Below are 26,170 nucleotides of genomic sequence, written 5' to 3' on the forward strand. Positions count from 1 at the left end.
ATTTTCCTTTTAGGAGGGAAAAGGGCAATAACTTCTAGGCTCACAAAATCCTATTATTTTTACTGTGATCTGTTCCCTTTTCTTCTTTACCTCACTTCTATCTATCTGTACATTGTCTTTCCATTGCCCCTTTGTCCTGCTCAATTTGTTATCTACAGGCAGCAGTTTCCCCTGACATGGATTTTGTTTTTGAATGAAGCTGAGGTTTGTAGTTTCAAGAGTTCATAAGGACCTAGCCTACCTTAACATCTTCAGAATTTAGCAGTCCCCTTAAACTCACCTGCAAATTGGCATCTTCAGGAAATTTTCCTGTTTTGGCCGTTTTCAAATTGGCCTGCGTGCTTTCCAGTGGAAACCTGTTGATTTGGGGGATCTGTTTTCAAGGTCATCAGACATTCCATTGCTTTTCCTCCATGACCTATACAGATAGCCAATACCATTCAGGTCTCATACCTGCTTTTGAGTTTGTCACTACCTAATCTTATTTTGGGACTGTGCGGACTACTTTGTCAGGGTTTCATGCAAAAACACAGCAATACTTTGGTTTTAATGTTTAAATGTTACAGTTTATAGAATAGGATATATAAATGGCCTCAAGCAGATACCCAACCTTATTCTTAAGTGAAAGTACAAAATTCCAGAGATTAAAATACCTTTATTCAACTAACAGATTGGCAAGGATCAAAATACTTGACTCACATGTTGTTGGTGGAATTGTATATTGGCACGATCCTTACAGAAAAGCAATGTGCCAATCAAAAATAAAAATGCACAAATCTGGTCGGTTTGTGATTAGCACATCAGCCCATGAACTGAAGGGTCTAGGATTTGATTCCCGGTCAAGGGCATTTAAAGTATTAAAAAAAAGAAAAGAAAACAAAAACAAAAAAACAAAAACATTGTTTGATCTATTAATTCCAACTTAAAATTTTATCTTATAGGACCTTACTAATGTGCTACATGACCTATGTACAATGTCATTAAATGCAGCATTATTATTTTTTAAATCCTCAGCCGAGGATTTTTTTCCATTTATCTTCAGATAGAGTGGGAGGGAGGGAAGAAGGGAGGGGAAGAGAGAGCCAGAGAGAGAGAAACATCGATGTGAGGGACACATCGATTGGTTGCCTACCACATGACCCTGATCAGGGCTGGGGGCCAAACCGCAACCCAGGTACATGCCCTTGATCGGAATCAAACCCGTGACGCTTTGGTCCTCAGGCTGACTCTCTAACCGCTGAGCCAAACTGGCCAGGGCTGTGCAGCATTATTTATACTAGCAAAACAATTAAAATATCTGTTTAGTAGGGACTATTCCAATATATTATTGTACATCCATAAAATTAAATCTTCTGCAGCTATACAAAAAGAATTATGTATTGACATGGAACAATCTCAAAATACCATGTGTAATGAAAAAGGCAAGTTGAAAAAAAACTTTTTTTCTTAAGAGACAAATATTTGAAATAAAACCTTAAATTCCAATAGAAATACAAAATTCTTCCAGGTAATTCAATGAGTAAATACTGTATTTCTTTCATCTGACATAAACTTTTCCACAATTCCATTGAGTCTTTCAGGCTCCAGCAGTTTATTTACTAATTCCTGTTCAACAGCCATTAGGGCCAAGCCACTAAACTTCTCTTGTCCCATGGTATGACATAAATATGTTTTAAGACGAGACAGTACAGAAAATGAGTTTTCAACACTTGCTGAAGTAACTGGCCAAGACAAAGCAATATACAGTAGCTTTGATATGCAAGGAATATTGTTATGAAGACCATGCTGAATAAACCAATAGGCAAGATTGATAAAGTTGATATGATCATTATCCATGACAAAGTTGAGCTTTGCATATTGCCGATAAAATCTAAGTTCTGGGATGATATCTGCATCAAGTTTGTAAAATTCTTGCACATGTTTGGCTGTTGCTTCATTTAATGGTTCATTCCATTTAAATAATAGTTCTGAAATCTGCTTCACTTTGCAATAATCAAATTCTGAAAAACATAGTTTTAAATTCTGTAACACAGTATCTAATCCTTTGTAATAAAGATTAATTTTATATTGTTCTTCTGTTGAAGTAGGAGAAAACATACTGTCTGAATTGCCAAGATCTATTTTTTTCTGAATTTTTCTTCTTTTATGAAAAGAAGGTCTTTCAACTTCAAAACCTTTACAGGTTATTTTTTGACATATTTCTTCTGCTCCATCCCAGATAATTTTGAAAGAAACATCATTTCTTTCAGATGATAAACATTCCAAAATTGCTTCTATTTTTGAAGACAACGAAAAAGTGTCTGTGGTTTCACTTCGAAGCTCTTTGGAAAGAATTCCTGTAACACTTAATACTTGATAAAGAAACTTCAAACAAAAGATAAATTCAAATTTGGAAACCAATGTCAACAAATCACTCAGTTCATCAGCCAAACCTGTGTTAGAAGAATGGTTTGATACAACTTCCAATGTTTCAATAATCTCTGGAAGACCCTCAATCACAGATAGTAATGTATGATCATGCAGTGTCCAACATGATTGTGATACATGTTTCTTGCATGTTTTATTTTGACTCAGCTTACAAATCTTTTGAAAATTTTCAGACATTTCCCCAGACATATGAATAGTGTTGAACAAAGAACTGAGAGTATTTAGAGCACTTCGGAGTTCTTTTACTTCTCTACAAAACCTAATTACTGCTAAATCCAAAAAATGGGCATAACAATGTATGTATAAAGCTCTTGGCTCTTCCTTCTTGAATTCTGCTGCACTTTTATTGAATTTTCCCCTCAAATTAGTGGTACTATCATAGGCCTGGCCTCGTATTTTATTTAAATCAACTCCAATTTGTTGCAGGTAAGTTGTGATAGTACTGTGTAAGTTGGTTCCAGTCATTTCTTCAACATCTATGAAACCCAGGAATCTTTCTTTAATTAAGATAGCCTCTGAAATTTTTTGTGGATATCTCACACAAATTGAAAACTGTTGTTTAGTGGTACTATAAGTTGCCTCATCACATATTATTGAAAAAGCTGAGGAGATATTGATTTCATTCACAATATCTTGCAACATTTCAGTCTTTATTATTTCAATAATACCATTTTGAATTTGCGTACTATTATAGAAGTCAACTTGAGAATTCATAAGTCTAAATATTTCTTCTCCCTTATCTTTTGCTCTGATTTCTAACAATTCTAAAAAATGGCCTTTATTCACAGATGAAATAGACTGGTCCTTTTCTCTTAAGGGTAAACACTGCTTTCCAAGAAATACAATATTTTCAATTATAAGCTTTAGGTATGTTTTATTTCCTTCAATCTGTCTTGAATGAATAGATAAATTACCATGGACAGCTTCATCACAAAACTGGTATTCCCTCCAAAATTGTAATGACTTCAAATGCATTATACTTTTTTCATGCTTTCTGAAATTTTTCAGAGTTTTTTTCCAATTAGAAATTCCTTGGGTGGCAAATGACTGTCTTCCATAGCTATGTGCTTTTTGGCAGAATAACTGGCACGAATAACAGAATGTCATACCCTTTTTACTAGTGGTGTCTAACTTCTGAAAATTTGAACACCAAAATGTTTTAATACTTTGGGATTTACCTTTAACTTTTTGTACTTTGGTTGTAAATTTTGGGTAACATAGTCTATTTCTTATTTTCATAGATTTCTTATTGAGTGTATCATCTTGATTTGACACCTGATCTTTCTGTACTTCTATACTGGATATATACTGACTGAGTACTGATGAAGATGGTGAAAGGCTTGACTGTTCCACGCTATTAGCGACATCACTGCTTGACTCGCTGGGTGAACTCTTAAATACCTTTAGGAGAAAATGATAAAATAACATTTGCTTTCAGAGTTTTCAAATAAGCAATTAAAATATCAAACGCACCTGCCTGGCCAGTGTGGCTCAGCGGTTGAGCATCGACCCATGCCCCAAGAGGTCGCCAGTTTGATTCCCAGTCAGGGTACATGCCCAGGTTGTGGGCCAGATCCCCAGTGGGGGTCATGCAGGAGGCGGCCAGTTGATGTTTTCTCTCATCGTTTCTATCTCTCTTTCCCTCTTCCTTCCTCTCTCTCTCTGAAATAAATTTAAAAAACCCCACAAAATCAAATGCACCTATTCTAATAACAATAAAGAGGGTGGGTAAGTTGCAGCATGAGCTCCACTAGGGGGAAACATTAACAATTATTTATAACTTATCTATTTATCATCTAGATTCAACATCAATTGTTAAAAGGGTCTTTTGGTATGTAATTATAATAAATTTTTTTTTGCTCAGGTGAGTGCAACTGCTTAATAAATATTTTTATTTATTTATTTTATCCTCACCCAGGGATATTTCTCCATTTTATTTGTTTAGATAGAGTGGGAGGGAGAGAGAGGAAGAGAGCGAGAGAGAAAGAGAAACAGCGATGTGAAAGAGACACATCGAGTGGCTGCCTCCCGCACAACCTCAACCAGGGCTGGGGATGAATTGCAACCGAGGTATGTGCTCTTGACTGGAATCGAACCCACGACTCATTAGTCCGTGGGCCGACGCTCTAACTGCTGAGCCAAACTGGCCAGGGCTGCTTAATAAATATTAAAATTGATAAATAACCCAAAGGAAAAACTATGACTAATACTTCTGTTTAAATATTCTTATTTATTTATTTATTTATTTATTTATTTATTTATTTATTTATTTGGTACGTGCCCCTTGTGGGAACCGAACACAGGACACTCTGGTCCCAGGCCGACGCTCCAACCACTGAGCCAAACCGGCCAGGGCTCTTATTAATAATTTAAATTCAACATTGAAATTTGGGAAACTGAATATAAATACCAAAAGGTGTTGATTACTGCTGTACTTTATTTTAAAATTTGTTTTTATTGATTTTTTTTTTTTTTTTTTGAGGGAGAGAGAGACAGAAACATCGATGTGAGAGAGATACATCAGCTGCCTCCTGCACACCTCCTACGGGGGATCGAGTCTGCAAACCGGGCATGTGCCCTGACCAGAAATTGAACCAGGACCTCTTAGTCCATGAGGTGACGCCCAATCCACTGAACCACACCAGCCAGGCATAGTGCTCTACTTTTTTGAGCTCTAGGATCAAAATAGGAATATGCTCAGATACATACACATACACATACACACACGTACAAAATGATTACTTAAAAAAAGCTTAAGAAAGAAGACAATAGCAAAGCAAATAAATAAAAAACTTACATCCAATAGGACATTTCCTCTTACTGAAGAAACTGTACCTGTTAAAGCATAAATTCAAGATCTTATACCATAATCTATAAAATAACATCATAAGCTGTAATTGCTTCTTTCATATTAGGCAACACACACAAAAAACCTTAGAATATAGACAGATTAATCAAGCATGGCAAAACAGTACTATGTTAAACAGTTCTTCAATTTTTACCTTGTAAGACATCAGAGTTCATGATGGGTGGGGCAACATGAGTATCTGCCAATGACACAATATTGCTTATAACAGGAGTTGTATCTTTCTTCGAAGAAAGATGTTTCTCTGGAGAAAGGAGCTCTATTGAAGTATCATGCACCATGGGAACATTTACTGATAAAAATAAAAAGATTTCTTATAAACCGGGCAGAATCAATCAGAAAGCACTGTTTAACAACAAGTGTTTCAAAGAGTAAAGCAGCCCTGGCTGGTTTAGCTCAGCAGTTAGAGCAATGGCCCGTGGACCAATGAGTCTCAGGTTTGATTCTGGTCAAGGGCACATACCTTGGTTGCAGTTCGTCCCTGGCCCTGGTTAGGTTGTGCAGGAGGCAACCAGTCTATGTGTCTCTCTCACATCGATGTTTCTCTCTCTCTCTCTTTCTCTCTCTCTCTCTACCTCCCTCCCACTCTATCTGATGATAAAGAGAAAAATATCCTCACGTGAGGATTAAAAAAAAAGAGTAATGCAAATACCTCATAGCTTTAGGTATTGCTGGATACTGGAGTAATTTTCATTAGGGCTTAGGGATAGCTAGTTTCTTTAAGATAACATCAATAACACTGAAACAATATTTTACATATCCTATCATTTTATATCTTTTACCTTTGCACACAATTTCTGTGAAATTACCCATGAAGAACAGAAAAGAAACTTCTACAGATTCTCCTGATGGGTATCACTTCTAACTCTTCCAGGATTCACAAACCTCAACATGAATGAAGCTGGGTTGTTATCTAAGTATTGCAGAGATTTCTATAATAAGCCAGTATGTAAAATGTAGAAGTCCCATGGGCATCCTTCACTCCACTATATAAATAGCACCACTGATCCTTTATGTGACCCTGTGATGGAAGACATAGTTGGCCCTGGATTATCTGTGCTTTTTTCTCTTTGTTAATCCTCACCTGAGGATATTTTTCCATCGACTTTTTTAGAGAATGGAAGGGAGGAAGGGACGGGGAGGAAGAGGGAGAAAGACACACATCAACCCCAGGGCTGGGGACTGAACCTGCAACCCAGGTACATGCCCTTGACCAAAATTGAACCCGTGACCCTTCAGTCTGTGGGCAAACACTAACCATTGAGTCAAACTGGCCAGGGCTAGCTGTGCTTTTCTATTAATGAACTTAAAAATAGTTCCAACTGGCTCTACTTTCATGTAAAAATTTTAATAGCCTTGTTTTCACAAAGCAGGGCTAAGTACAAGATTCTATTAGAATACAACAATCTTTACAAATATTAAAACTCTGGTGGTGAAGTAGCTTTCCTTTTATATAAAAATACAGGAAACTATTTCTTTGCAACAGGTTTTGAATGGTTCTGACTTTTAAATTAATTTGGAAATGAATCAAAGTTATAAATTAAATGAAGCACTAATATTCTTTGGTAGTTACTAAACCTCTAATTAATAAGCAAATATTACCTGTAGACGATTCCATCTGAGCTTTACTGTAAGCAGAGAAACAATCAACAGAGCAGAAAAGCTCTGTCTTCCCCAAGTCATTGGTAATCTCAATCATTTCATCTGACGACTTCAGTGATTTGCAAAGATCAGATGTAAGTGTCCTGGCTGGTTTCTGTCAGAGATTAAAATAATATATTCCTGGTATATGACACATTTTTAATAGATAGACTATCATAAAAATATACCCAATAGCACTGCTCTACAAATAATGACAGTGAAGCCACATTTTTATTTCTTAAAATCCAGAAAAGGCACTATGAGTTAATGATTGAGATGCAGGAAATTAATCAATCTATTAGATAACTATCTGTACTTTCTGTCTGATACATTAATAGCAATTACAATACATATGCAAGCAATGAGGAAAGTTGTCACAGATGTTCAGGCAATCAAAGCCAATTTATGTTAATAAAGAAAAGTCTTGTAACTATAGGTTTTTCCTCAATGCCTGTTTGGGCATCAACTCAGGAAAGCCTTTTATTGGTGCTATCGAGGAGCTAGAAATGGACCAAGAGGTCACCAGTTTGATTTCCAGTCAGAGCACATGCCCAGGTTGTGGGCCCAATCCCCAGTGGGGGGCATGCAGGAGGTGGCCAATCAATGTTTTTATCTCTCTCCCTCTCCCTCTAAAAATCAATAAAGAAAAAAAAAAGTATCCAAAATAATTATATACCTACCAAACAATCTTTTTTATTTGTTTATCCTAACCTGAGGATATTTTTCCATTTATTTTTTAGACAGAGTGAAAGGGAAGGAGGGAGAGAGAGAAACATCAATGTGAGACATACACATAAATTGGCTGCCTCCCTCACCACCCCAACTAGGGCTGGGGATCAAACTTACAACCCAGGTACATGCCCTTGACCAGGAATCGAACCCACGACCCTTTGGTCCGTGAACTAATGTTTTAACCGCTGAGCCAAAGTGGCCACGGCCCAAACAATCCACTTTTTAAGAAGGCACCCCAAATTTAGAGTCATAGCTTTGAACATTTTCTAATCCTTGATTACAGTTCACTAAGAATTTGGATTTTCTCCATTACCACTATCACACACATATCTTAAAAGCTGTGCATAGTGTTAGGTTGTGCTTTTTAACTCGTCTACCCAAATCGGCCCTGCCCCATTACCTAGACTGAATAAGGAAGTCCTCAATACAGGCTCTTAAAAACAGGACAAGGCCTATTTTTTAAGTGTAAGGGATAAAGAAGGAAAACAAGCAATGACATTTCTTGCCTTTAGAAGACTTCCATGCCTTCCATTCTCCCATTTCTGCGCCTAAGACATATTTTCTGGTATGGGCAGTCCGCCATAAAAAAGATGTGGCTCGCCCTGGCCGGTTTGGCTCAGCGGTTAGAGCGTCGGCCTGCGGTCTGGAGAGACCCGGGTTCGGTTCCCGCTAAGGGCATGTACCTTGGTTGCAGTTTGTCCCCGGCCCTGGTTGGTCGTGCGGGTGGCAGCCACTCGATGTGTCCCTTCACGTCGATGTTTCTCACTCTCTCTCCCTTCCTCTCTCTCCCTCCCATTCTATCTGTACCAAAAATGGAAAAAATATCCTCGGGTGAGGATAAAAAAAAAAAAAAAAAAAAAAAAAAAAGATGTGGCTCACTAATGACCTACTTGAATTGTGGTTTGTTAGGACTCCATCTTCAGTAGCTTGTTTTAAAGAAAGAACTTGTAGGGATAGAGTTGGGTCTCATAACATCATCTAAACAAGATTTGTGAGTTTCACCTCATGAAAGGGGCTCAGACCAGTGTTCACCCCGTCTACCAAAGCTTCTCTGCTCAGAACCACCCACCTAAAGCTCTCCTTGGTTTATGTCCTCCTATGACTGACTCATAAGCATGGCATTCTTGATTTATCTTAACCTTGCTTAGGTGTAAAGAAATACATGGAATTAAAAACAAATACTTTTGTGGCTGAGTCTTTTCAGTAAACTATTATTTTTGCTATGCAACTTTATTTGTAATTTATAAACAAGCTTCCATCTGCTTGCCTTTCAAGGTAAGATAATTACACTGAGATTTTTTTTTTTAACCCTTACCTGAGGATGTTTTTCTATTTATCTTCAGATAGAATGGGAAGGAGAAAGGGAGGGAGAGAGAGGGAGAGGGAGAGGGAGAGAAAGAAGAAAAACATCGACATGAGAGAGACACATCGACTGGTTGCCTCCTGCACGATCCCAACCAGGGTCAAGGATGAACTGCAACCGAGGTATGTGCCCTTGACCGGAACTGAACCCATGACTCATTGGTCTGCGGGCCTACACTCTAGCCACTGAGCAAAACTGGCCAGGGCACCCTGAGATTCTTTAGAAAAATCTTCCTCTAGCACTTATCATGAATTATTATACAAGAAGGAACTATCAGAAGTCTTTTATTTCATCTCCTTCACCATCTTACCAACTGCAACTGTTCCCAAAGGTACTAAAATCTATATCCCCACATTTTCCTAAAGTGAAACCATTCACAAGCCAACTAATGGAAAGAACTCAATCTTCAATTTTTTTTTTTTTTTTTTTTTATCCTCACCCGAGGACATTTTTCCATTTTTTGTTCAGATAGAGCGGGAGGGAGAGAGAGGGAGAGAGAGAGAGAGAGAAACATCGATGTGAAGGGACACATCGAGTGGCTGCCACCCGCACGACCAACCAGGGCCAGGGTCTCTCTGTACCGCAGGCCGACGCTCCAACCGCTGAGCCAAACCGGCCAGGGCTCAATCTTCAATTTTTAATTTGCGTCCTATGCAGTCAAATTCAAAGGGAGTGATTCTCACTTTAGGCAACAGATCTTTATTCATACCTGCTGACATGCTGTTATACTCTTTGAACTATTTAAGTAATGGGACTGTCCTTCCATTTGAAGTATATGGAACAAATCAGAACTAGTGTAACAGTAAGCTCCACAGTTCTCACAACAGTTCATGATGAGGTTGTTGGCAGAGTGAAACTTTAATAAACAGGCATTACTGCAAAGTGTATATTTCACATTCTGGTATTCTACTTCATACTGACTCTAGGATAAAAAATACAAAGATTCAGTCAAAATTCTAGTATATAAGCACATCAATCAGAGTCCCTAAAGGTGAAAAAAATTGCAACTTACAAGAGTAGTCTTCGGACACATGCTGCATTTGATTGAAATGCTGTCAGTGTACAAATTAACAGATAGTTTTCTTAGACAAGATTGGCTGCAAAAATTTTTGCTAGAGGTAGTATCTTTCAGCTGGACACTGATGACATCCTTTAGATTTAAAATGTCTCTAAAAATAAATAACAATGGCACCATTAAATATTTTTACCATAATTATAGTTTCTCTTCATAAGCTAAATCACTCCCTCAAACAACCCTCTCCTTTACTGTTTCAATTACCTGAAGAACTGTGAAACAGTAGGAACAGTATCAGCCTTGAAATAAGAAAACCTGAATTTGATATCCAGTTCTTTTACTTACATGTCATTTATGCTCCCTAAATGTTAATTTACTCATCTATAAAGTAGGGATTATAAAACACATCTGATAATGCAGTTTTAAGAATTACCTAACCTGGCCCTGGCCAGTTTGGCTCAGCGGTTAGAGCATCGGCCTGCAGTCCGGAGAGACCCGGGTTCGGTTCCCGCTAAGGGCACGTACCTCGGTTGCAGTTTGTCCCCGGCCCTGGTTGGTCGTGTGGTGGCAGCCACTTGATGTGTCCCTTCACGTCGATGTTTCTCTCTCTCTGTCTCTTCCTCTCTCTCCCTCCCACTCTATCTGTACAAAAAATGGAAAAATGTCCTCGGGTGAGGATAAAAAAAAAAAAAGAATTGCCTAACCTGTGTTAGTTGGTGCTAGTGATAATAAATGATAAGTTACATATTTATACCAGACCAACTTTGGAATCTGAAGGAATGAAGATTTCAAAGCATGGTCTGCAAATCCCTGGGGATACCCCCAGATACTTTTAGGGAATCCACAAAATCAAAACTATTTCCATATTAAGATACTATTTTCCTTTTTCACCATATATTTGAAAAACAATGGTGCGTGCCCGGCCAGTGGCTCAGTGGATTGAGTGTCGCCCCATGGACTGAGAGGTCCTGGTTCAATTCCTGGGCAGGACACATGCCCGGTCTGTGGGCTTGATCCTCAGTAGAGGGCATGCAGGAGGCAGCTGATTGATGTTTCTCTCTCTCCCTTCTTCTCTAAAACAAAACAAAAAATCAATAAAAACATAGTAAAAAACAAAGCAATGGTGTGCCCCATAATTCCGTGCCTAGGTTTATACCCCAAAGAATTGAAAACAAGTACTTGAAAAAGTGCATTGACATGCATGTTCATAACAGCACTATTCACAATAGTTAAAAATAGCTTAAATGTTCATCAATGAATGAAAGGATAAACAAATTGTGGTATATTCATGTAGTAGAATATTACTCAGCTATAAAAAAGAATGAAGTACTGATATACATGCTACAACATGGATGAATCTCAAAAACATGCTAAGGGAAAGAAGTCAGGCACAAAAGATCACATGTAGAACTCCATTTACATGAAATATCCAGAATAAATAGATAGAATCCAGGTTGGTGGTTGCCAGGGGTTGAGGGGAAAGGAGAGAGAAATGGGGAGAAACTAAATAAGGCATTTTACTTTGTCGTGACAAATGTTTTGGAACTGGAATAGAGGTGGTAGTTGTACAACACTGTCATTGTACTAAGTGCTACTGAAAATTTTTTTTGTTATGTGAATTTCACTTCAATAATTTGGGAGGAAAAATAAAAAGCAATAGTGGGTAAAACTGCCAGAGCCTTAGCATAAATCAAGGAACTGGCATCCAAATGTACTAGTATTATTCACTGCCAAGAATTTGCTGTAAAAATTACTTGCTTTATTAAACTTGATTCTTGAGTACATCGTATCTTTTCAATATTCTGTGTAATGAAATGGGATATGGGCATAAAGTAGCCCTGTGCACCCAAGTATGATGGTTGTCTCAAGGAAAACCGTATGTGGGAATGTTAAGGGTTATAACCTGAGTTAGCTACTTTTCCCATGAAATACATTTTTACTTAAAACAACTATTAACCAGAAGCGGATACCTGGCAGATATTTTCTCAAAAATGAATAAAGTTAGACTGTTACTTCAAAGAAGACAACTGGCAGTATTCATTGCCAGTGATAAAATTTAAGCTTTCATTGAAAATAAGAATTTTAGAGAACTTGTATCTTGATTGCTCCCCTTAGACTTTTCTGATAAGATTAGTGATTTCAAAACCCAAATGTAATTATTAAAAAAATTTTTTTTAATGTTTTTATTGATTTTTTGGAGCAAGAAGATGGGGGAGAGAGACAAACATCCATCAGTTTCCTCCTGCACATTCCCCACTGGGGATCGAGCCCGAAACCTGGGCAAGTGCCCGGACCGGGAATTGAACCGGGACCTCTCAGACCATGGGACAACACTCAATCCACTGAGCCACACCAGCCAGGGCCAAATGTGATTTTTAAAATACTGCATAATGACATATGCCCACATTTGGAAGATCTGCATAACTCAGTGAAGCAATTATTTTCCAATGATTGCACGTAAAAAAATAATTTATGGATAAAAGAACCAAAGTATAAATAGACCAATTAATTTTTTTTTAAATTCTCACCTGGGGATACTTTTCCACTGATTTTTTTTTTTTTTAGATAGAATGGAAGGGAGGGAGGGAGACAGAGAGAAACATCGATGTGAGAGAGACACATTGATTGGTTGCCTCCTACATGACCCCGGCCTGGGCCAGGGATCAGACCTGCAACCCAGGTACCCACCCTTGACCTGGAATCAAACCCACTACCCCTCAGTCTGAGAGCCGGCCTACGCTCTAACTGCTGAACCAAACCGGCCAAGGCAAATAGACAAATGAATTTTAATTTAGCCGTACAAAAACTTCATTAATATGGTTTCAGATGACACATTACAACTATCACTTGTTTTCTGATGTTGCATCCAGGAAGAGCATCCACTATTATCTGAAAGGCTGATAGAACACTCCTCCCTTTCCCAGTTACATGTTTTGTAAGGCCACATTTTCTTTAGACTTCAAACAAAACAGCATTTTGCAACAAACTGGATACAGAAGCAGATATGAAGACCCAGCCAGACATTAAGGTGTTCTGTAAAACTGATAAAAACAATGCTCACTAAATTTTTCTTAAAATTTCTCTTACAAAATTAGAAAATATGTCTATTTTTTATGAAAATATTGATGTCGATGTGCACTGAGTTTATTATTTTAAATCAGTTAATAGTTTTAAATTTGAGAGCTGCTGCTACAGGATATAACCAACACACCTGGCTACCTAGAACCCCCAGAATATAAATATTTCAGGATAACAGTTTTTCAGATTAAATACTCCTGAAGGCAACACTATTTTAGTAGTTCAACATTTACAAAGTTTTAGTGTATTATGTATGATTTTTCTACCCTTTTAAACATACAGTACTAAAAATAACAGGTTCATTTCATTATCACATCATTTTTACTGGTTTAAAACACAGCTCTAAATGTAGTCTGAGTTGTGCTATTGTACTTTATGACAAAAATTCCAGGATTCACTTTGTGCTAGACAGTATGTAGGCAACAGAGATATAAGGATGACTATAATCTAGTTTCTAATGTTAAATTCATCATCTAATCTGGGCAGTATCAATTCTTTAAAAACATTAAGTTTAGCCCTGGCCGATTTGGCTCAGCGGTAGAGCGTTGGCCTGTGGTCTAGGGAGGCCCAGGTTTGGTTCCCGCTAAGGGCATGTACCTCGGTTGCGGTTTGTCCCTGGCCCCGGTTGGGTCATGAGGGTGGCAACCACTCGATGTGTCCCTTTCACGTCGATGTTTCTCTCTCTCTCCCTCCCTCCCCACTCTATCTGAACAAAAAATGGAAAAATGTCCTCAGGTGAGGATAAAACAAACAAACAAAAAAAACATTAAGTTTAGCCCTGGTCAGTTTGGCTCAGCAGTTAGAGCACTAGCCCATAGACCAAAGAGCTGTGGGTTTGATTCCTGGTCAAGGACATGTACCTCAGTTGCAGTTTCAATCCCCGGCCCTGGTGGGTTTTTGCGGGAGGCAGACAATCGATGTATTTTTCTCACATCGATGTTTCTCTCTCTTCCTCCCTTCCTCCCATTCTATCTGAAAAAAAAAAAAAATCAATAGAAAAATATCCTCGGGTGAGGGTGAGGATTAAAAAAACCATTAATTTTATGATCAATGCTTTGGGAATTATAAACACTATAACAACATACTGTGAAACAATTAATCTGGGTGGGTGGAGGGTAGTAAAAGAGGAAGCAATGATGTGAAACTAGATGAGGTCAAGATATTTGAGGCAGACCTTTTAAGACATAAAATTAGCCAGATGAGAAGAGAGGCAGAAGATTGCGTTGACAGAAGCATGTAACTCTGAAAATGCTTACTTGTTTATGCGGCTATTAGTTTATTAGATTGTTGGCTTCTAATTAATAAGGCCTGATACATAAAATCTCACAGTGAATTTTGTCACAAGTGCTTAAAATGAGCTTAAACAAACTCTGAGCATAGGTCTGAAGAACTTTCCTAAAAATAAGTGTTCAGCATTAGTACATGGGTCTATTTTGAACTCTACTGAATATTCTCAAGATCTCTGATTGATTCCAAGTGGGATATTAAAGGGCAGAAATGGTCCGGCCGGTGTGGCTCAGTGGTTGAGCGTTGACTCATGCACCAACAGGTCGCTGGTTTGATTCCCAGTCAGGACACATGCCCAGGTTGTGGGCTTGATCCCCAGTGGGGGGCATGCAAGGAGGCAGCCAATTAATGTTTCTATCTCTCCTCACTTCCTCCCTCTCTAAAATCAATAAAGGAAAAAAAAAAAAAAAGGGCAGAAATGACACTTCTTAAATAAACAGCTCTCAAAAAAGTCTTATCTTTCTAACATGAATTTAAATGTCATTTTCAAATCTTTTTTTCATCTCATTTATAAAATACAGTAAGAACTTCATTAACTCAAATAATATTTAAAATCATTGCTATCAAACCTCAACAGTAATAGATAATTAGCTAAAATCTTGAGAGCTATACTTTAAGGGGCTAATGAATGTGGAATAAAAAGCTTCTTGAAAAAAAGCACAGGTTCCTCTGCACAATGGATGGCCCACCTATAAAAGAGCATTCTGCATGAAAAAGAAATTATTCCAAAGGAAGTAAAACCTGTTTCATATATATTTTGCTCATATTCAATTTCTTTGCCTTGGAAAACAACTTACACACTAAATCCTTTCTGCTTTAACCTTTTTGGTCTGTCTAGGAGATCTGCTAAAGATGTATAATGGGTAAACTGCAAACATAGCAACACGATACCTTAACTTCTCAGGGTCTCAGTTTCTTCAAAACAAAAGAAAATGGACAGGATGACCTCTAAGGTCCCTTCCAGTTTTATTATTCTGCAGAAGAAAGCAGGCTGAAGAAATTGTCATACAGCCCATAGCAAAAAAGAAAAAAGACATAGTATTAAAGTGTTGAAAAAGGACAAGAGAATATAAGACTTGAAGCAATGGATGACACCTGAAACAGCAGCCAACCGAGGAACTGAAGCAACTAATAAAAAGTTTGTGAATTTGTTAAGAGAATTATAATAGTGATATCTGAGTTCTTACTATATGCCAGTATTGTTCTGATCACAAAATATATTATTTAATATTCATAATTTTTATGTATTTAACAAAACAGATGGAAATATTAAGATCTCAATCCTTTCCAAACTTCAGCATGTACAGCAGTCCCCTCTTATGCAAGGTTTTGCTTCCTGCCGTTTCATTACCCGGAGTCACTGCATCATCAGTGAGTACAGTGCAATAAGATATTTTGAGTGAGAGAAATCACATTCACTCAAGTTTTATTACAGTATATTGCTACAATTCTACTTTAGTATTAGTTATTATTGTTAATCTCTTCTTTTAATCCTCACCCAAGGACATTTTTTGCATTTATCTTGAAGGAGAGAGGGAGGAAGAAAATAAGAGAGAGAGAGAGAAAACATCGATGTGAGAGAGACACATCCAGTGGTTGCTACCCACATGACCCCAACCAGGGCCGGGGACAAACTGCAACTGAGGTATGTGCCCTTAGTGGGAACCGAACCTGGGCCTCTCTTGTCCACGGGCCAATGCTCTAACCGCTGAGCCAAACTGGCCAGGGCTTGTTAATTTCTTACTGAACCTTTATCATAAAGATGTTTGTACAGGAAAAGACAATACATATGGGGTTTGGTACTACCTGTGGTATCAAGAATCCACTGGGGCACTCGGAACATATCCCCTGTGTATAAGGGAGGATTACTGTATGTGAATCCCCTGGGGACAAAGGCAGTTCTGATTCAGCAGGTCTGGGTGAGACTTGAGATTCTTCATTTCTAACAAGCTTCCCAATTAATACTAATACAGCTATGCAAGGATCACACTTTGAGTAGCAAAATGTAACTAAATGGAGGATTCAAGATTCCAATTATGCAGCTGGTGTGGCTCAGTGGTTGAGCGCCAACCCATGTACCAAGAGGTCACCGGTTCAATTCCCGGTCAAGGTACATGCCCAGGTTGTGGGCCAACTCCCCAGAGGGGAACATGCAGGAGGTGGCCAATCGATGTTCTCTCTCATTGATGTCTCTCTCTCTCTCTCAAATCAATTAAGAAAAAAGAAATTTAAAAAAAAAAAAAAAAAAGATTCAAATTATGGCAGTCTGATTCCAAAACAAGACATTATTTGAAAGGAATTTATTATATTTAGAAGTAAAATTTGTGGCCTATTGTGTTTTGTTTCGAATCAAATACATTTAAAACTTAGCATTATCATTTAATGAGCATTAACAAACCAGAATTATACTAGATAAGACTCTCAAAGCACTGATCCTGTATACATCTCAGAGTAGAGTTCAAAGTTCTGGACATTTTTCATGAATTCATTATAAAATTACTACTACCTTCTTTCTCTGCATCTAAAATGACTTACATATGTAAAAAAGTAACCAAGACCAAAACAAAAGCTCACAAAAGTCCTGAAAACATTACATCCATCCATGTGTTTATCTATGGCTATTCAATTTTTTGAGAGAATTAAATAACTTCATTTACCATGGCAAAAGAAACATAATTTTTATACCTTGGAAGATACAAGATAACTGTTATATGATTAATTTTTAACTGTTGCTCCCTATACAGTTAAATGATAAAGTAAAATGGGCATACATATAAACTTTGGGGGTCACATTGTTTAAATTTGAAGAGAAATGGAACTCACTTTTTAAATTGGCAAATATCTCAATAAATAACAACACCGCTCCCCCCCCCCCCAAAGACTCTATTAGAGGACATGAAAGCAGAAGTAGCTTCTTTTCCCTAAACCAAGGTGATACTTCTTCAGAAAAAATGAAAATGTAGAAAACTACAGCCAAGACTCTGATCAAGATCTAGGTAGGGAAGTAAAATGGGGCATAATTTAGAATGATATACTTTGAGCAGTTTGCACAAGCTCTCTTGGGAAGAGCCGATGAACTGCCAGATGAAATGTATTCAGTGATGCATGGTGTGGAGCAGAAAAGCTGAGTAGATCCTTTTCTCTGATAAGCAGTTTGCCCCTTCTGGAGAACTTTTTTACAACCAGAACAGGAAACCTGAACAGCTGTGGTTGAAACTGAAGGAAGCATTTTATGCATGCTAGATGATGCCAGAGAAGGCTGGATGACTGTAGTCCTCTGTGAAGCTATAAACATATAACAAGAAGGAAAAAATTTAGTATTTACATAAAATTAAGTATGCTTTTAAAAATAATTTTAGAAGTTACTTCTGGACTTAAAATTCAAAGCAATTTACTATTCAAAGGCATTCTAAAAGAAGCAGAATAAATTGGCTATCACATGGGTCAGAATAAATAAGATTAACTTAAACAATTCTATTACCACTGTCTGAAAATGTAGTATTTATTTTCTGTTCATTCTCCTTAGTTTTGGACTGTAGGGCTTGACAATACTCCTAAAAAAATTGAAAATAATGAATACAATGTATTATAAACAACCACTTATTTGATAGAAAACGATAAATTATGCTCAAGTCTATTCAGTGAATTGTATAATTGAATTGAATCATGGTACAAACGGTAAGCACTGCCCTTTTGGTGACCTTTGGGTAATAACACCAATCAATTACTACATTATTTCCTATTGCACCTAAATGTGACTTCAGCTAATTATTTTCATAAAGACCTTGAACACAAAAATTGTTCAACTGGGCTAAATAAGTTTTACAAAGGAGGATTGTTTTCACAGCAGCAGGCCATCTATCTAAACTGTTTTTGATGTGTATAGGCTGAAAAAGCAACAGACACTTCCTCGATGGATATTCCACACTGTCACCAGCTCAATGGGAGTCATATCCTTACTTGATACTGATTTACTTTAGGGTATTTCTAAGCAGAATACTTAGAAATAAATTACAACTGAATTTATTTTTTGCTTCATTAGAAATTTCAGCTAGATTGTATGCAAATATTGAAAGGAAATTTGGCCCTAAAGAATACTCACAGCTTGAATCAATTAATCCTTTATAGGTTCTTTAGCATGCAATGTCTAAAAGAGTTTAAGAACAAAAACATGAAACTAACTTGGATTAAAATATTATAAAGGAAATAATTCTAAATATATTCTACAACTTAACAGAGGCAGTAGCATAAAAACATAAAATTAGTTATTTGTATTGTTTCAAGTTAAGAAAAAAGAAATATGTTAACTTTAGGCCCTTGATATCCTAAGCAATCCTTTTATCAATCCAAACGGCTCATTGTTTTGTTAAATCACATTCTTGCATATACTTGTTTTGGTACTGAACACCACATACCTTGTATTATTTGATCAACTGCTTTGGGATTTAAAATTTTCAACCAATAAAACAGCATCTAAATAACTAAAATTGATAATTTAACGCTGCTCTAGAAAAAAGAAAACAAGGTACTATTTTACCTGAGCATTGTCAGGTTCTGTCTTAATTTTGTCCAGCTGCGGCAGCTGTGGTGCCACTGCCTTGTCACTTTCATCCTCTGTCGGTGATTCTTTCATTTGAGTATCTAATGTAAAGGAATTCTCCAGTTCCAAAGTAATGGCTTTCTTCTTGGGGAACAGTTTCCAGATCCCTAAAACAAAATATGAATTGATGAAGAACTTCCTCTCCCTTTCCCCTCCCCTTTATGGCTCACTTCTACCTCTGTGACTTTCTAAATAAACTTCCTCTTATAATTTGAGTCTTGGCTTTTAATTATTCTTAGCCAGAACTCAAGAACTGAGGTTGCTGAACCAAGGTTAACACTTGGTGTCATTTTTCTGCTGCTAACAGCACAAAAGGGTCTTCTTTAGACAGCTTGCACTCGAGGTTCTCATGGTACCAACACCGACTTTCTTCGCTTCATTCACTCTTCCCCAATATAGCGTTGCTTTCCATTTCTCCTATAGATACACGTCTATGCTTTCTTCTGGGACTAGTCTTCTCCACTTCTAATTCCTCTGGTCTGATTACAGTATAACACCACCAAGCCCACAAGATTTTTTAAAATTTATCAGAAAGCCTTAGAAAACATAAAGCTTTTATCTGCCATTAATCCTATCACCAGAACTCACTGCCTTTCCCCACCACTGCCCTTCTATAGAGCCAGTTATCTGCATCAACTCCTCTTCCTATACTTATTAATTCTTCTCATATATAAGCACTTGAATACATTCAAGGATCCAACATCTAAAGCAACTGCCCTAAGAACCAGTTTCCCTCCTTGAAATTCTCTCCAGTCCTATGATTTCAAGAACTATTTCTTCTCCTACATCTACATCTTTGCCAGTCTTCTTTTCAAACATTTTTTCCCCACCTGCTTCTTAAGTATGTTCCTCCAATGCATAATTTCTCATGTGGACAAAAGAAAGGGTTCTATGGAAAGTAACTTCACAGGGTGATCTGATTATAAATTCCTAACTGGGCAGGTCATGGTGGGTAGTCATGCCCCAGCCCCATAACTTTTTAGTAGGAAGTTTACCTTTGTCTTAAACAAGCCCTGTTCATTGTTTCTGTGCATCTATTTTAACACACCTTTGAAATGCCACCTTTTAGACCCCTCCAAGATGTAACCATCCTCAAGAGAGCAAATAATTTTAACTATTCTTTAATCCAATCACCACCTTGCTTTTTCTGACCTTTGTGTAATCTTTCTTAGGTCCCCTCCATGATTTCAGATGTATAAAAGAAACTGCAAAATGGTTCTTCTCCAGGGCATCTTGCTTCCTAACATATGCCATCAGTTTGGCTCAAATAAAAATTTTCTACAGGTCTCGAGATTTCTTTTTTTTAAACTTTTTCATTGATATTTAGAGAGAGGAAGGGAGAGGATGAAGCAGTAAGAAGGGATATTCAAGGAATAGGGACAGCATGTACAAAGTGTAAGTATATGGGAACTATAAGGAGTGGATTTACTATTAAAGATAAAATGCAAGGGTGGTAGTGAAAGGCAATGAAGTTGGAGAAGCAGGAAGGTCTTTGAACACCAAAAACGTTGAAATTAATCTTGTAAATAAGTAGTTTTTCAGGTTTGGCAAACATTTCATTTAAAAATAAAAACCTGCCCTGGCCGGTTTGGCTCAGCGGTTAGAGCATTGGTCCGAGGTCCAGAGACCCAGGTTTGGTTCCCGCTAAGGGCACATATGTCAGTTGCAGTTTGTCCCTGGCCCTGGTTGGGTCATGCAGGTGGCAGCCACTTGATGTGTCCCTTTCATGTCGATGTTTTTCTCTCTCTCTCCCTCCCACTCTATCTGAACAAAAAGATGGAAAAATGTCCTCAGGTCAGGATTAAAAAATAAAAACCCACTTAAAAAAACTAATAAAATCATGAGATACACTTAATGTATTATATACTAATGTTAAATACTTTTTGGAGATGTCCAAAGCATTAATTTGTGCTAGGTTAACACAGACCTTCAGAAAATAGCTTTTCCTGCCATATAATTCAATTCCTTGTAGCTATGTCACTGACAAGGAAGGTTACAGCTTTACACCTAACCTTTTTCACCACAGAATATCCTAGAAGCAAATTCACTATTTTAGCAAGAGCATCCACTTCTCTAATGCTCTTGCCTTAAACTAGGACTTAAATGGGCAAAGTGTTGTCATTTAGTTCTTGTTATAAATTTTATGGGCTTCTTGTCTCATAAATTTGTGATGAAGAATACATGTACTGTAATTGTTACATGTTATTGGTGATTCAACTCTCAACAGAAGATTCTCCACTTATTTACTTTCCAACTTTTGATTTGGTTTAACTGAAAAGTACGCATGCCGATACTGCATCCTGAGCTGAAACGTTTCCGTTTGCAAATACCGAGATACTCTAAATCCTCTACGCTAAAGCAAAATACTGAAATAAAGTGATAAAAAGTGCACTTTCTAATCTCATTTCGAGTCCGAATTCAAGAGTCAAACTTTTAACTAATGTTTTTCTGTTGTTTGTTTTAGCTGAGATCCCGTGTACAATTCAATTTGCAAAAGGAATGCCAGGTTTTCAAGGTTGAAAACAATCATTACTTAAGGAAGGAGAAGCCACAAATGTTACCAAGATGAACGTTTTAGAATTGGAAGCCGCGAAGAGACCAAAGGCTGAAAGCCCAGTTACGATGCAGACGCCGCAGGCGGCGAGAAACGCTGGAAGTGGGGGCCGGTGACCCCCCGACTCTGCCGGGAAAAGGTTCATGGAGACGACAAACACAAACCAGGGGCCTGACAACCCCCCGCACTCCCCCGCAACTCCCGAGCCCCTAATGGCGGAATCCGCACGCACGGCCGCGTCTCTAGAAACTCTGCCCGACGCGAGGCTTCCTCCTCCCTTCCACAGGAGAATCTCCCCGCCCATCCGTAAGGCACCCAAACGGACGGACACACAGGAGCGTCCGGAAGCTTACTGATTTCTCCGGGACGCTCGCCACGCGAGGTTTCTCACAGGAACTCCGACGGGACCGGAAGGTCGCCTAGGCCCGACCCCTTTCCCGCCGTGCTCTGCGGCCGAGCATGCGCAGCACAGCCTACCGCGTGCTCCCTACTCTCTAGGTTAGGAAGGGCGACGTTGGGATACGGCTTGAGGAGGTTGAGGAGGAGGGGAGAGGGTTTAGGCCTCCGTGGATCGTAACCTCTGGGGCCTGTCTAGATGACCGCCCAATTTGGGCCCTGAAAGGCTCAGGCAGTGTGGATGGGCTCAGAGCTCGGGCGGGGTTAATTAGATTTCCCGAGCTGGAGAGACTGCTCTATTGGCAATTTCTGTAAACTCCTATTTCTTCATCCTTGAAATGGGGATTATACTGCCTACATCAAGACTTGTGAAGCCCTGGCCGGTTTGGCTCAGCGGTTGGAGCGTCGGCCTGCGGTACAGAGAGACCCGGGTTCGGTTCCCGCTAAGGACACGTACCTCGGTTGCAGTTTGTCCCCGGCCCTGGTTGGTCGTGCGGGTGGCGGCCACTCGATGTGTCCCTTCACGTCGATGTTTCTCTCTCTCTCTTCCTCTCTCTCCCTCCCGCTCTGTCTGAACAAAAAATGGAAAAATGTCCTCGGGTGAGGATAAAAAAAAAAAAAAAAAGACTTGTGAAGGCGATGCTACTCAAGGGCCAAGTACAGAGTAAATTCCCAGTGAAAGCAATTATTTGCAGAGATAGGGGATTCAGGCTTCTTCCATTTTGGGGAGCTCTTAGTATATTTTAAAAATTATGTTTTTATTGATTTTTTTTTTTTTTTTAAGGAGAGAGAGAGAGAAACATCTATTGGCTGCCTCCTGCAGGTCCCCTACTGGGGATGGAGCTGGCAACCTAGGCGTGTGCCCTCACCTGGAATCCAACCGGACCTTCTCAGTCCATGGGACGCTCAGTCCACAGCGGCCTGCAGGGGCTCTTAGTATGTTAAAAATTAAAATAACTCCAAAACAGTGTGGCAAAATTATGGTAGATTTTAAATGCTATTTAGCAAGTTACACACCTTCAATACCTAAAAATGTATCGAGTCAAATAAATATGTTACTCCTTAGGTCATAATAGGACTTTAAGGTATATAAAGTTGAATGAGCCCGGCCACTGTGGCTCAGCGGTTGAGCGTCAGCCTATGCACCAAGAAAGAGATTGCTGGTTGGATTCCACATCAGGGCACATGCCCAGGTTGTGGGCCTGATCCCCAGTCGGGGGCATGCAAGAGGCAGCCAATCAGTGTTCTCTCTCATTCATGTTTCTGTCTCTTCTCTCTAAAATCAATAAAGAAAAAAAAGTTGAATGAATTTATTGCAATCCTGTCTTTGACCATACTATTTGAGGTACTGTGAAAAGTAAATAGGAGGCCCCTTGTGAATGTGATGTCCACGCCAAAAGGGCCTCCTGATCCCTGATGCTATGGTCTCTAAATATCCTCTGCAGTTAATTAACCTCAAATTCAGACCCTTTGGTGATGTTCAATACAGTTAATCCTCATTATCATCAACAGATTCAGCAACTTTAAGTGAAACGAAGTATAATGAACTCAATTTTACCTTAGGCTAATTGATATAAACAAGTGTTAAGTTCCTAAGACATCTCATCAACTTTATAATGAAATGACGTTATTCAAGTACCTGCTGTACTAGACTGGTAACAAGTTAATTTCTCCAACAGTTATTCTTACCTTCACAATATGGTATATAGAAATCGGGTGTAACATTTTATTATCTGTTCATTGTTCCCTTTGCTAACCTTTTGGCTAATTTGAACACTTTTTAGTATTCTGTTTTAATTTATCTATTGTGTTTATGACCATATCTCTTTGTATATTATTTTTAGTAGTTACTCTAGGGATTGTAATAACATAAGTAACTTTTCACAGTCAGCTTGGAATCAATATTTGACTATCTCAAGTGGAATTCTTACCCCCATATAAGTCCCTTTATCTTCTCCCTACTTTTTTTTTTTTTTTTACTATGTATAGCTTTTTTTATTTTATTTATTTTTTTTAAAAAGATTTTAAAATCGCCCTGGCCGGTTTGGCTCAGCGGTTGGAGCGTCGGCCTGCGGTACAGAGAGACCCGGGTTCGGTTCCCGCTAAGGGCACGTACCTCGGTTGCAGTTTTTCCCCGGCCCTGGTTGGTCGTGAGGGTGGCAGCCACTCGACGTGTCCCTTCACATCGATGTTTCTCTCTCTCTCTCTTCCTCTCTCTCCCTCCCGCTCTATCTGAACAAAAAATGTCCTCGGGTGAGGATTAAAAAAAAAAAGAAAAAGATTTTAAAATCTTTATTGTTGAATGTATTACAGATGTTCCTCATTTTTCTCCCATTGACCCCCCCCTCCCCCCTACTCCCGCCCCCTCCCGTCCTTTCCCACACTGTTGTCTTTGTCCATTGGTTATGCATATACGTTCTTTGGTTTATTTCTTCCCACCCCCAACCCCTTTCCCTTTGAGGTTTGTCAGTTTAGCAATGAATTTGTACTTCTTAATCCCTTCATCTTTTTCACCCATTCCCCAACCCCCCTCCCATCTGGCAACCAACAAAATGTTCTCTGTATTTATGAAAATGTTTCTGTTCTGCCTGTTCATTTTGTTTGTAGATTTCATTGTTGATAGATATGTATTCATTGCCATTTTGTTTGTTCATATATTTTATCTGTTTCTTCAAAAAGACCCTTCAACATTTCATATAATAATGGTTTGGTGGTGATGAACTCCTTTAACTTTTTCTTGTCTGGGAAACTCTTTATATGGCCATCGATTCTAAATGACAGCTTTGCAGGATAGAGTAATCTTGGTTGTAGGTTCTTGCTTTTCATAACTCTGAATATTTCTTGCCACTCCCTTCTGGCCTGCAAAGTTTCTTTTGAGAAATCAGCTGACAGCTTATGGGAACTCCCTTGTAGGTAACTAACTGCTTTTCTCTTGCTGCTTTTAAGATTCTCTCTTTGTCTTGAACCTTTTGCATTTTGATGATGATGTGTCTTGGTGTGGGCCTCTTGGAGTTCATTTTCTTTGGGACTCTCTGTTCTTCCTGGACTTGTATATCTGTTTCCTTCACCAAGTTAGGGAATTTTTCTGCCATTATTGTTTCAAACAGGTTTTCAGTTTCTTGTTCTCTCTCTCCTCCTTCTGGCATCCCCAAGATGTAAATGTTGGCATGCTTGAAGTTGTCCCAGAGGCTCCTTACACTATCCTCATTTTTTTTGGATTCTTTTTTTCTTTTTGCTGATCTGATTGGGTGGTTTTTGCTTCCTTATATTCCAAACCAATGGTTTGCTTTTTGGATTTACGTACTCTATTATTGAATCTGTGTAAATTATTCTTTTTTTTTTTTTTTCCATTTTTTGTACAGATAGAGTGGGAGGGAGAGAGAGGAAGAGAGAGAGAGAAACATCGACGTGAAGGGACACATCGAGTGGCTGCCACCCGCACGACCAACCAGGGCCGGGGACAAACTGCAACCGAAGTACATGCCCTTAGCGGGAACCGAACCCGGGTCTCTCCGGACCGCAGGCCGATGCTCTAACCGCTGAGCCAAACCGGCCAGGGCTGTGTAAATTATTCTTTATTTCAATTAATGCCTCCTTCATTTCTGACCACGCATACATCATTTCTGACTGGTCCTTTTTTATGCTCTTGAGGCCCTCACTCGGTTCTCTGAGGTTCTCACTCAGTTCATTGAGCATCCTTATAAGCAGTATTTTGAACTCAGCATCTGTTAGGTTGCTTATCTCCATTTCACTTAGTTCTCTTCTTGGCGTTTTGTTCTGTTCTTTCATTTGGGACCTGTTTCTTTGTCTCCTCATTTTGGCTGCCTCCCTGTGTTTGTTTCTGTGTATTAATGAGAAGTATGGGGCTAGCTGAGACCAGATGCTGCTTGTTTGAAAGAATTTAGGAAAACCTGAAGCAGGATTTGAGACAGGCCAATCATATGGTAAAGCAACTGGCAACAGCTTGGATGGGCCTGAAAGTTGGGTGGGGCGGGGCCTCAGGGAATCACCAGGGCGGGGCTACCAGTGTGAGCCAGGTTGCTGGAGTCCCAGATATGGCAGCTGTCTGCCGCCCCAGGGAAGGGCTCACAAAAGGAACAGAGGCCTCTGACAGCACATTTGTCCCAGAGAAAGTCCCCTCTCCAACCCTTGCTCCAGTGCCAAACAGCTCAGTTCTTCCCTGTATGTCTCTGGCGCCCCTTGAGCTGCCT

The 26,170-nt window shown here is 38.8% G+C and overlaps 1 protein-coding gene across 4 annotated transcripts; it reads right to left on the reverse strand.

Moving 5' to 3' along the window:
- Window positions 1-1,466: 1,466 nt before the first annotated feature.
- Window positions 1,467-21,966, reverse strand: ZMYM1 (zinc finger MYM-type containing 1). Of its 4 annotated transcripts, none has more exons than XM_036256879.1 (10): window positions 21,917-21,966; window positions 18,947-19,116; window positions 17,891-17,963; window positions 17,445-17,694; window positions 10,042-10,198; window positions 9,739-9,951; window positions 6,896-7,049; window positions 5,430-5,585; window positions 5,225-5,262; window positions 1,467-3,828 (listed from the first exon to the last, which is right to left on the reverse strand). In XM_036256879.1, exons 2-10 carry the CDS (start codon window positions 19,040-19,042, stop codon window positions 1,513-1,515), a joined length of 3,453 nt encoding a protein of 1,150 aa, XP_036112772.1. In that variant the 5' UTR covers window positions 19,043-19,116; window positions 21,917-21,966; the 3' UTR covers window positions 1,467-1,512. The 4 variants fall into 4 exon arrangements, with proteins under 4 accessions (XP_036112772.1, XP_036112773.1, XP_036112774.1 ...); XM_036256880.1 differs by lacking the exon at window positions 21,917-21,966 and adding an exon at window positions 18,512-18,556 and having other exon boundaries at window positions 18,947-19,048; XM_036256881.1 differs by lacking the exons at window positions 17,891-17,963; window positions 21,917-21,966 and having other exon boundaries at window positions 18,947-19,055.
- Between the last annotated feature and the right edge of the window lie 4,204 nt (window positions 21,967-26,170).

This window comes from Molossus molossus, unplaced genomic scaffold (assembly GCF_014108415.1).
Source record: "Molossus molossus isolate mMolMol1 unplaced genomic scaffold, mMolMol1.p scaffold_m16_p_12, whole genome shotgun sequence".
NCBI classification, from domain to species: Eukaryota; Metazoa; Chordata; class Mammalia; order Chiroptera; family Molossidae; genus Molossus; species Molossus molossus.

What these genes read in the sequence shown, in the direction of transcription:
- ZMYM1 (XM_036256879.1), bottom strand. Translation starts at nt 19,042, where the DNA reads ATGAAAGAATCACCGACAGAGGATGAAAGTGACAAGGCAGTGGCACCA. An exon ending in GCTTGTGCAAACTGCTCAAA is followed by an intron (nt 10,199 to 17,444) that starts GTATATCATTCT and finishes ATTTATTTTTAG; the next exon opens with AGACATTTTAAATCTAAAGG. An exon ending in TGTGTCCGAAGACTACTCTT is followed by an intron (nt 9,952 to 10,041) that starts GTAAGTTGCAAT and finishes TTTTTATCCTAG; the next exon opens with AGTCAGTATGAAGTAGAATA.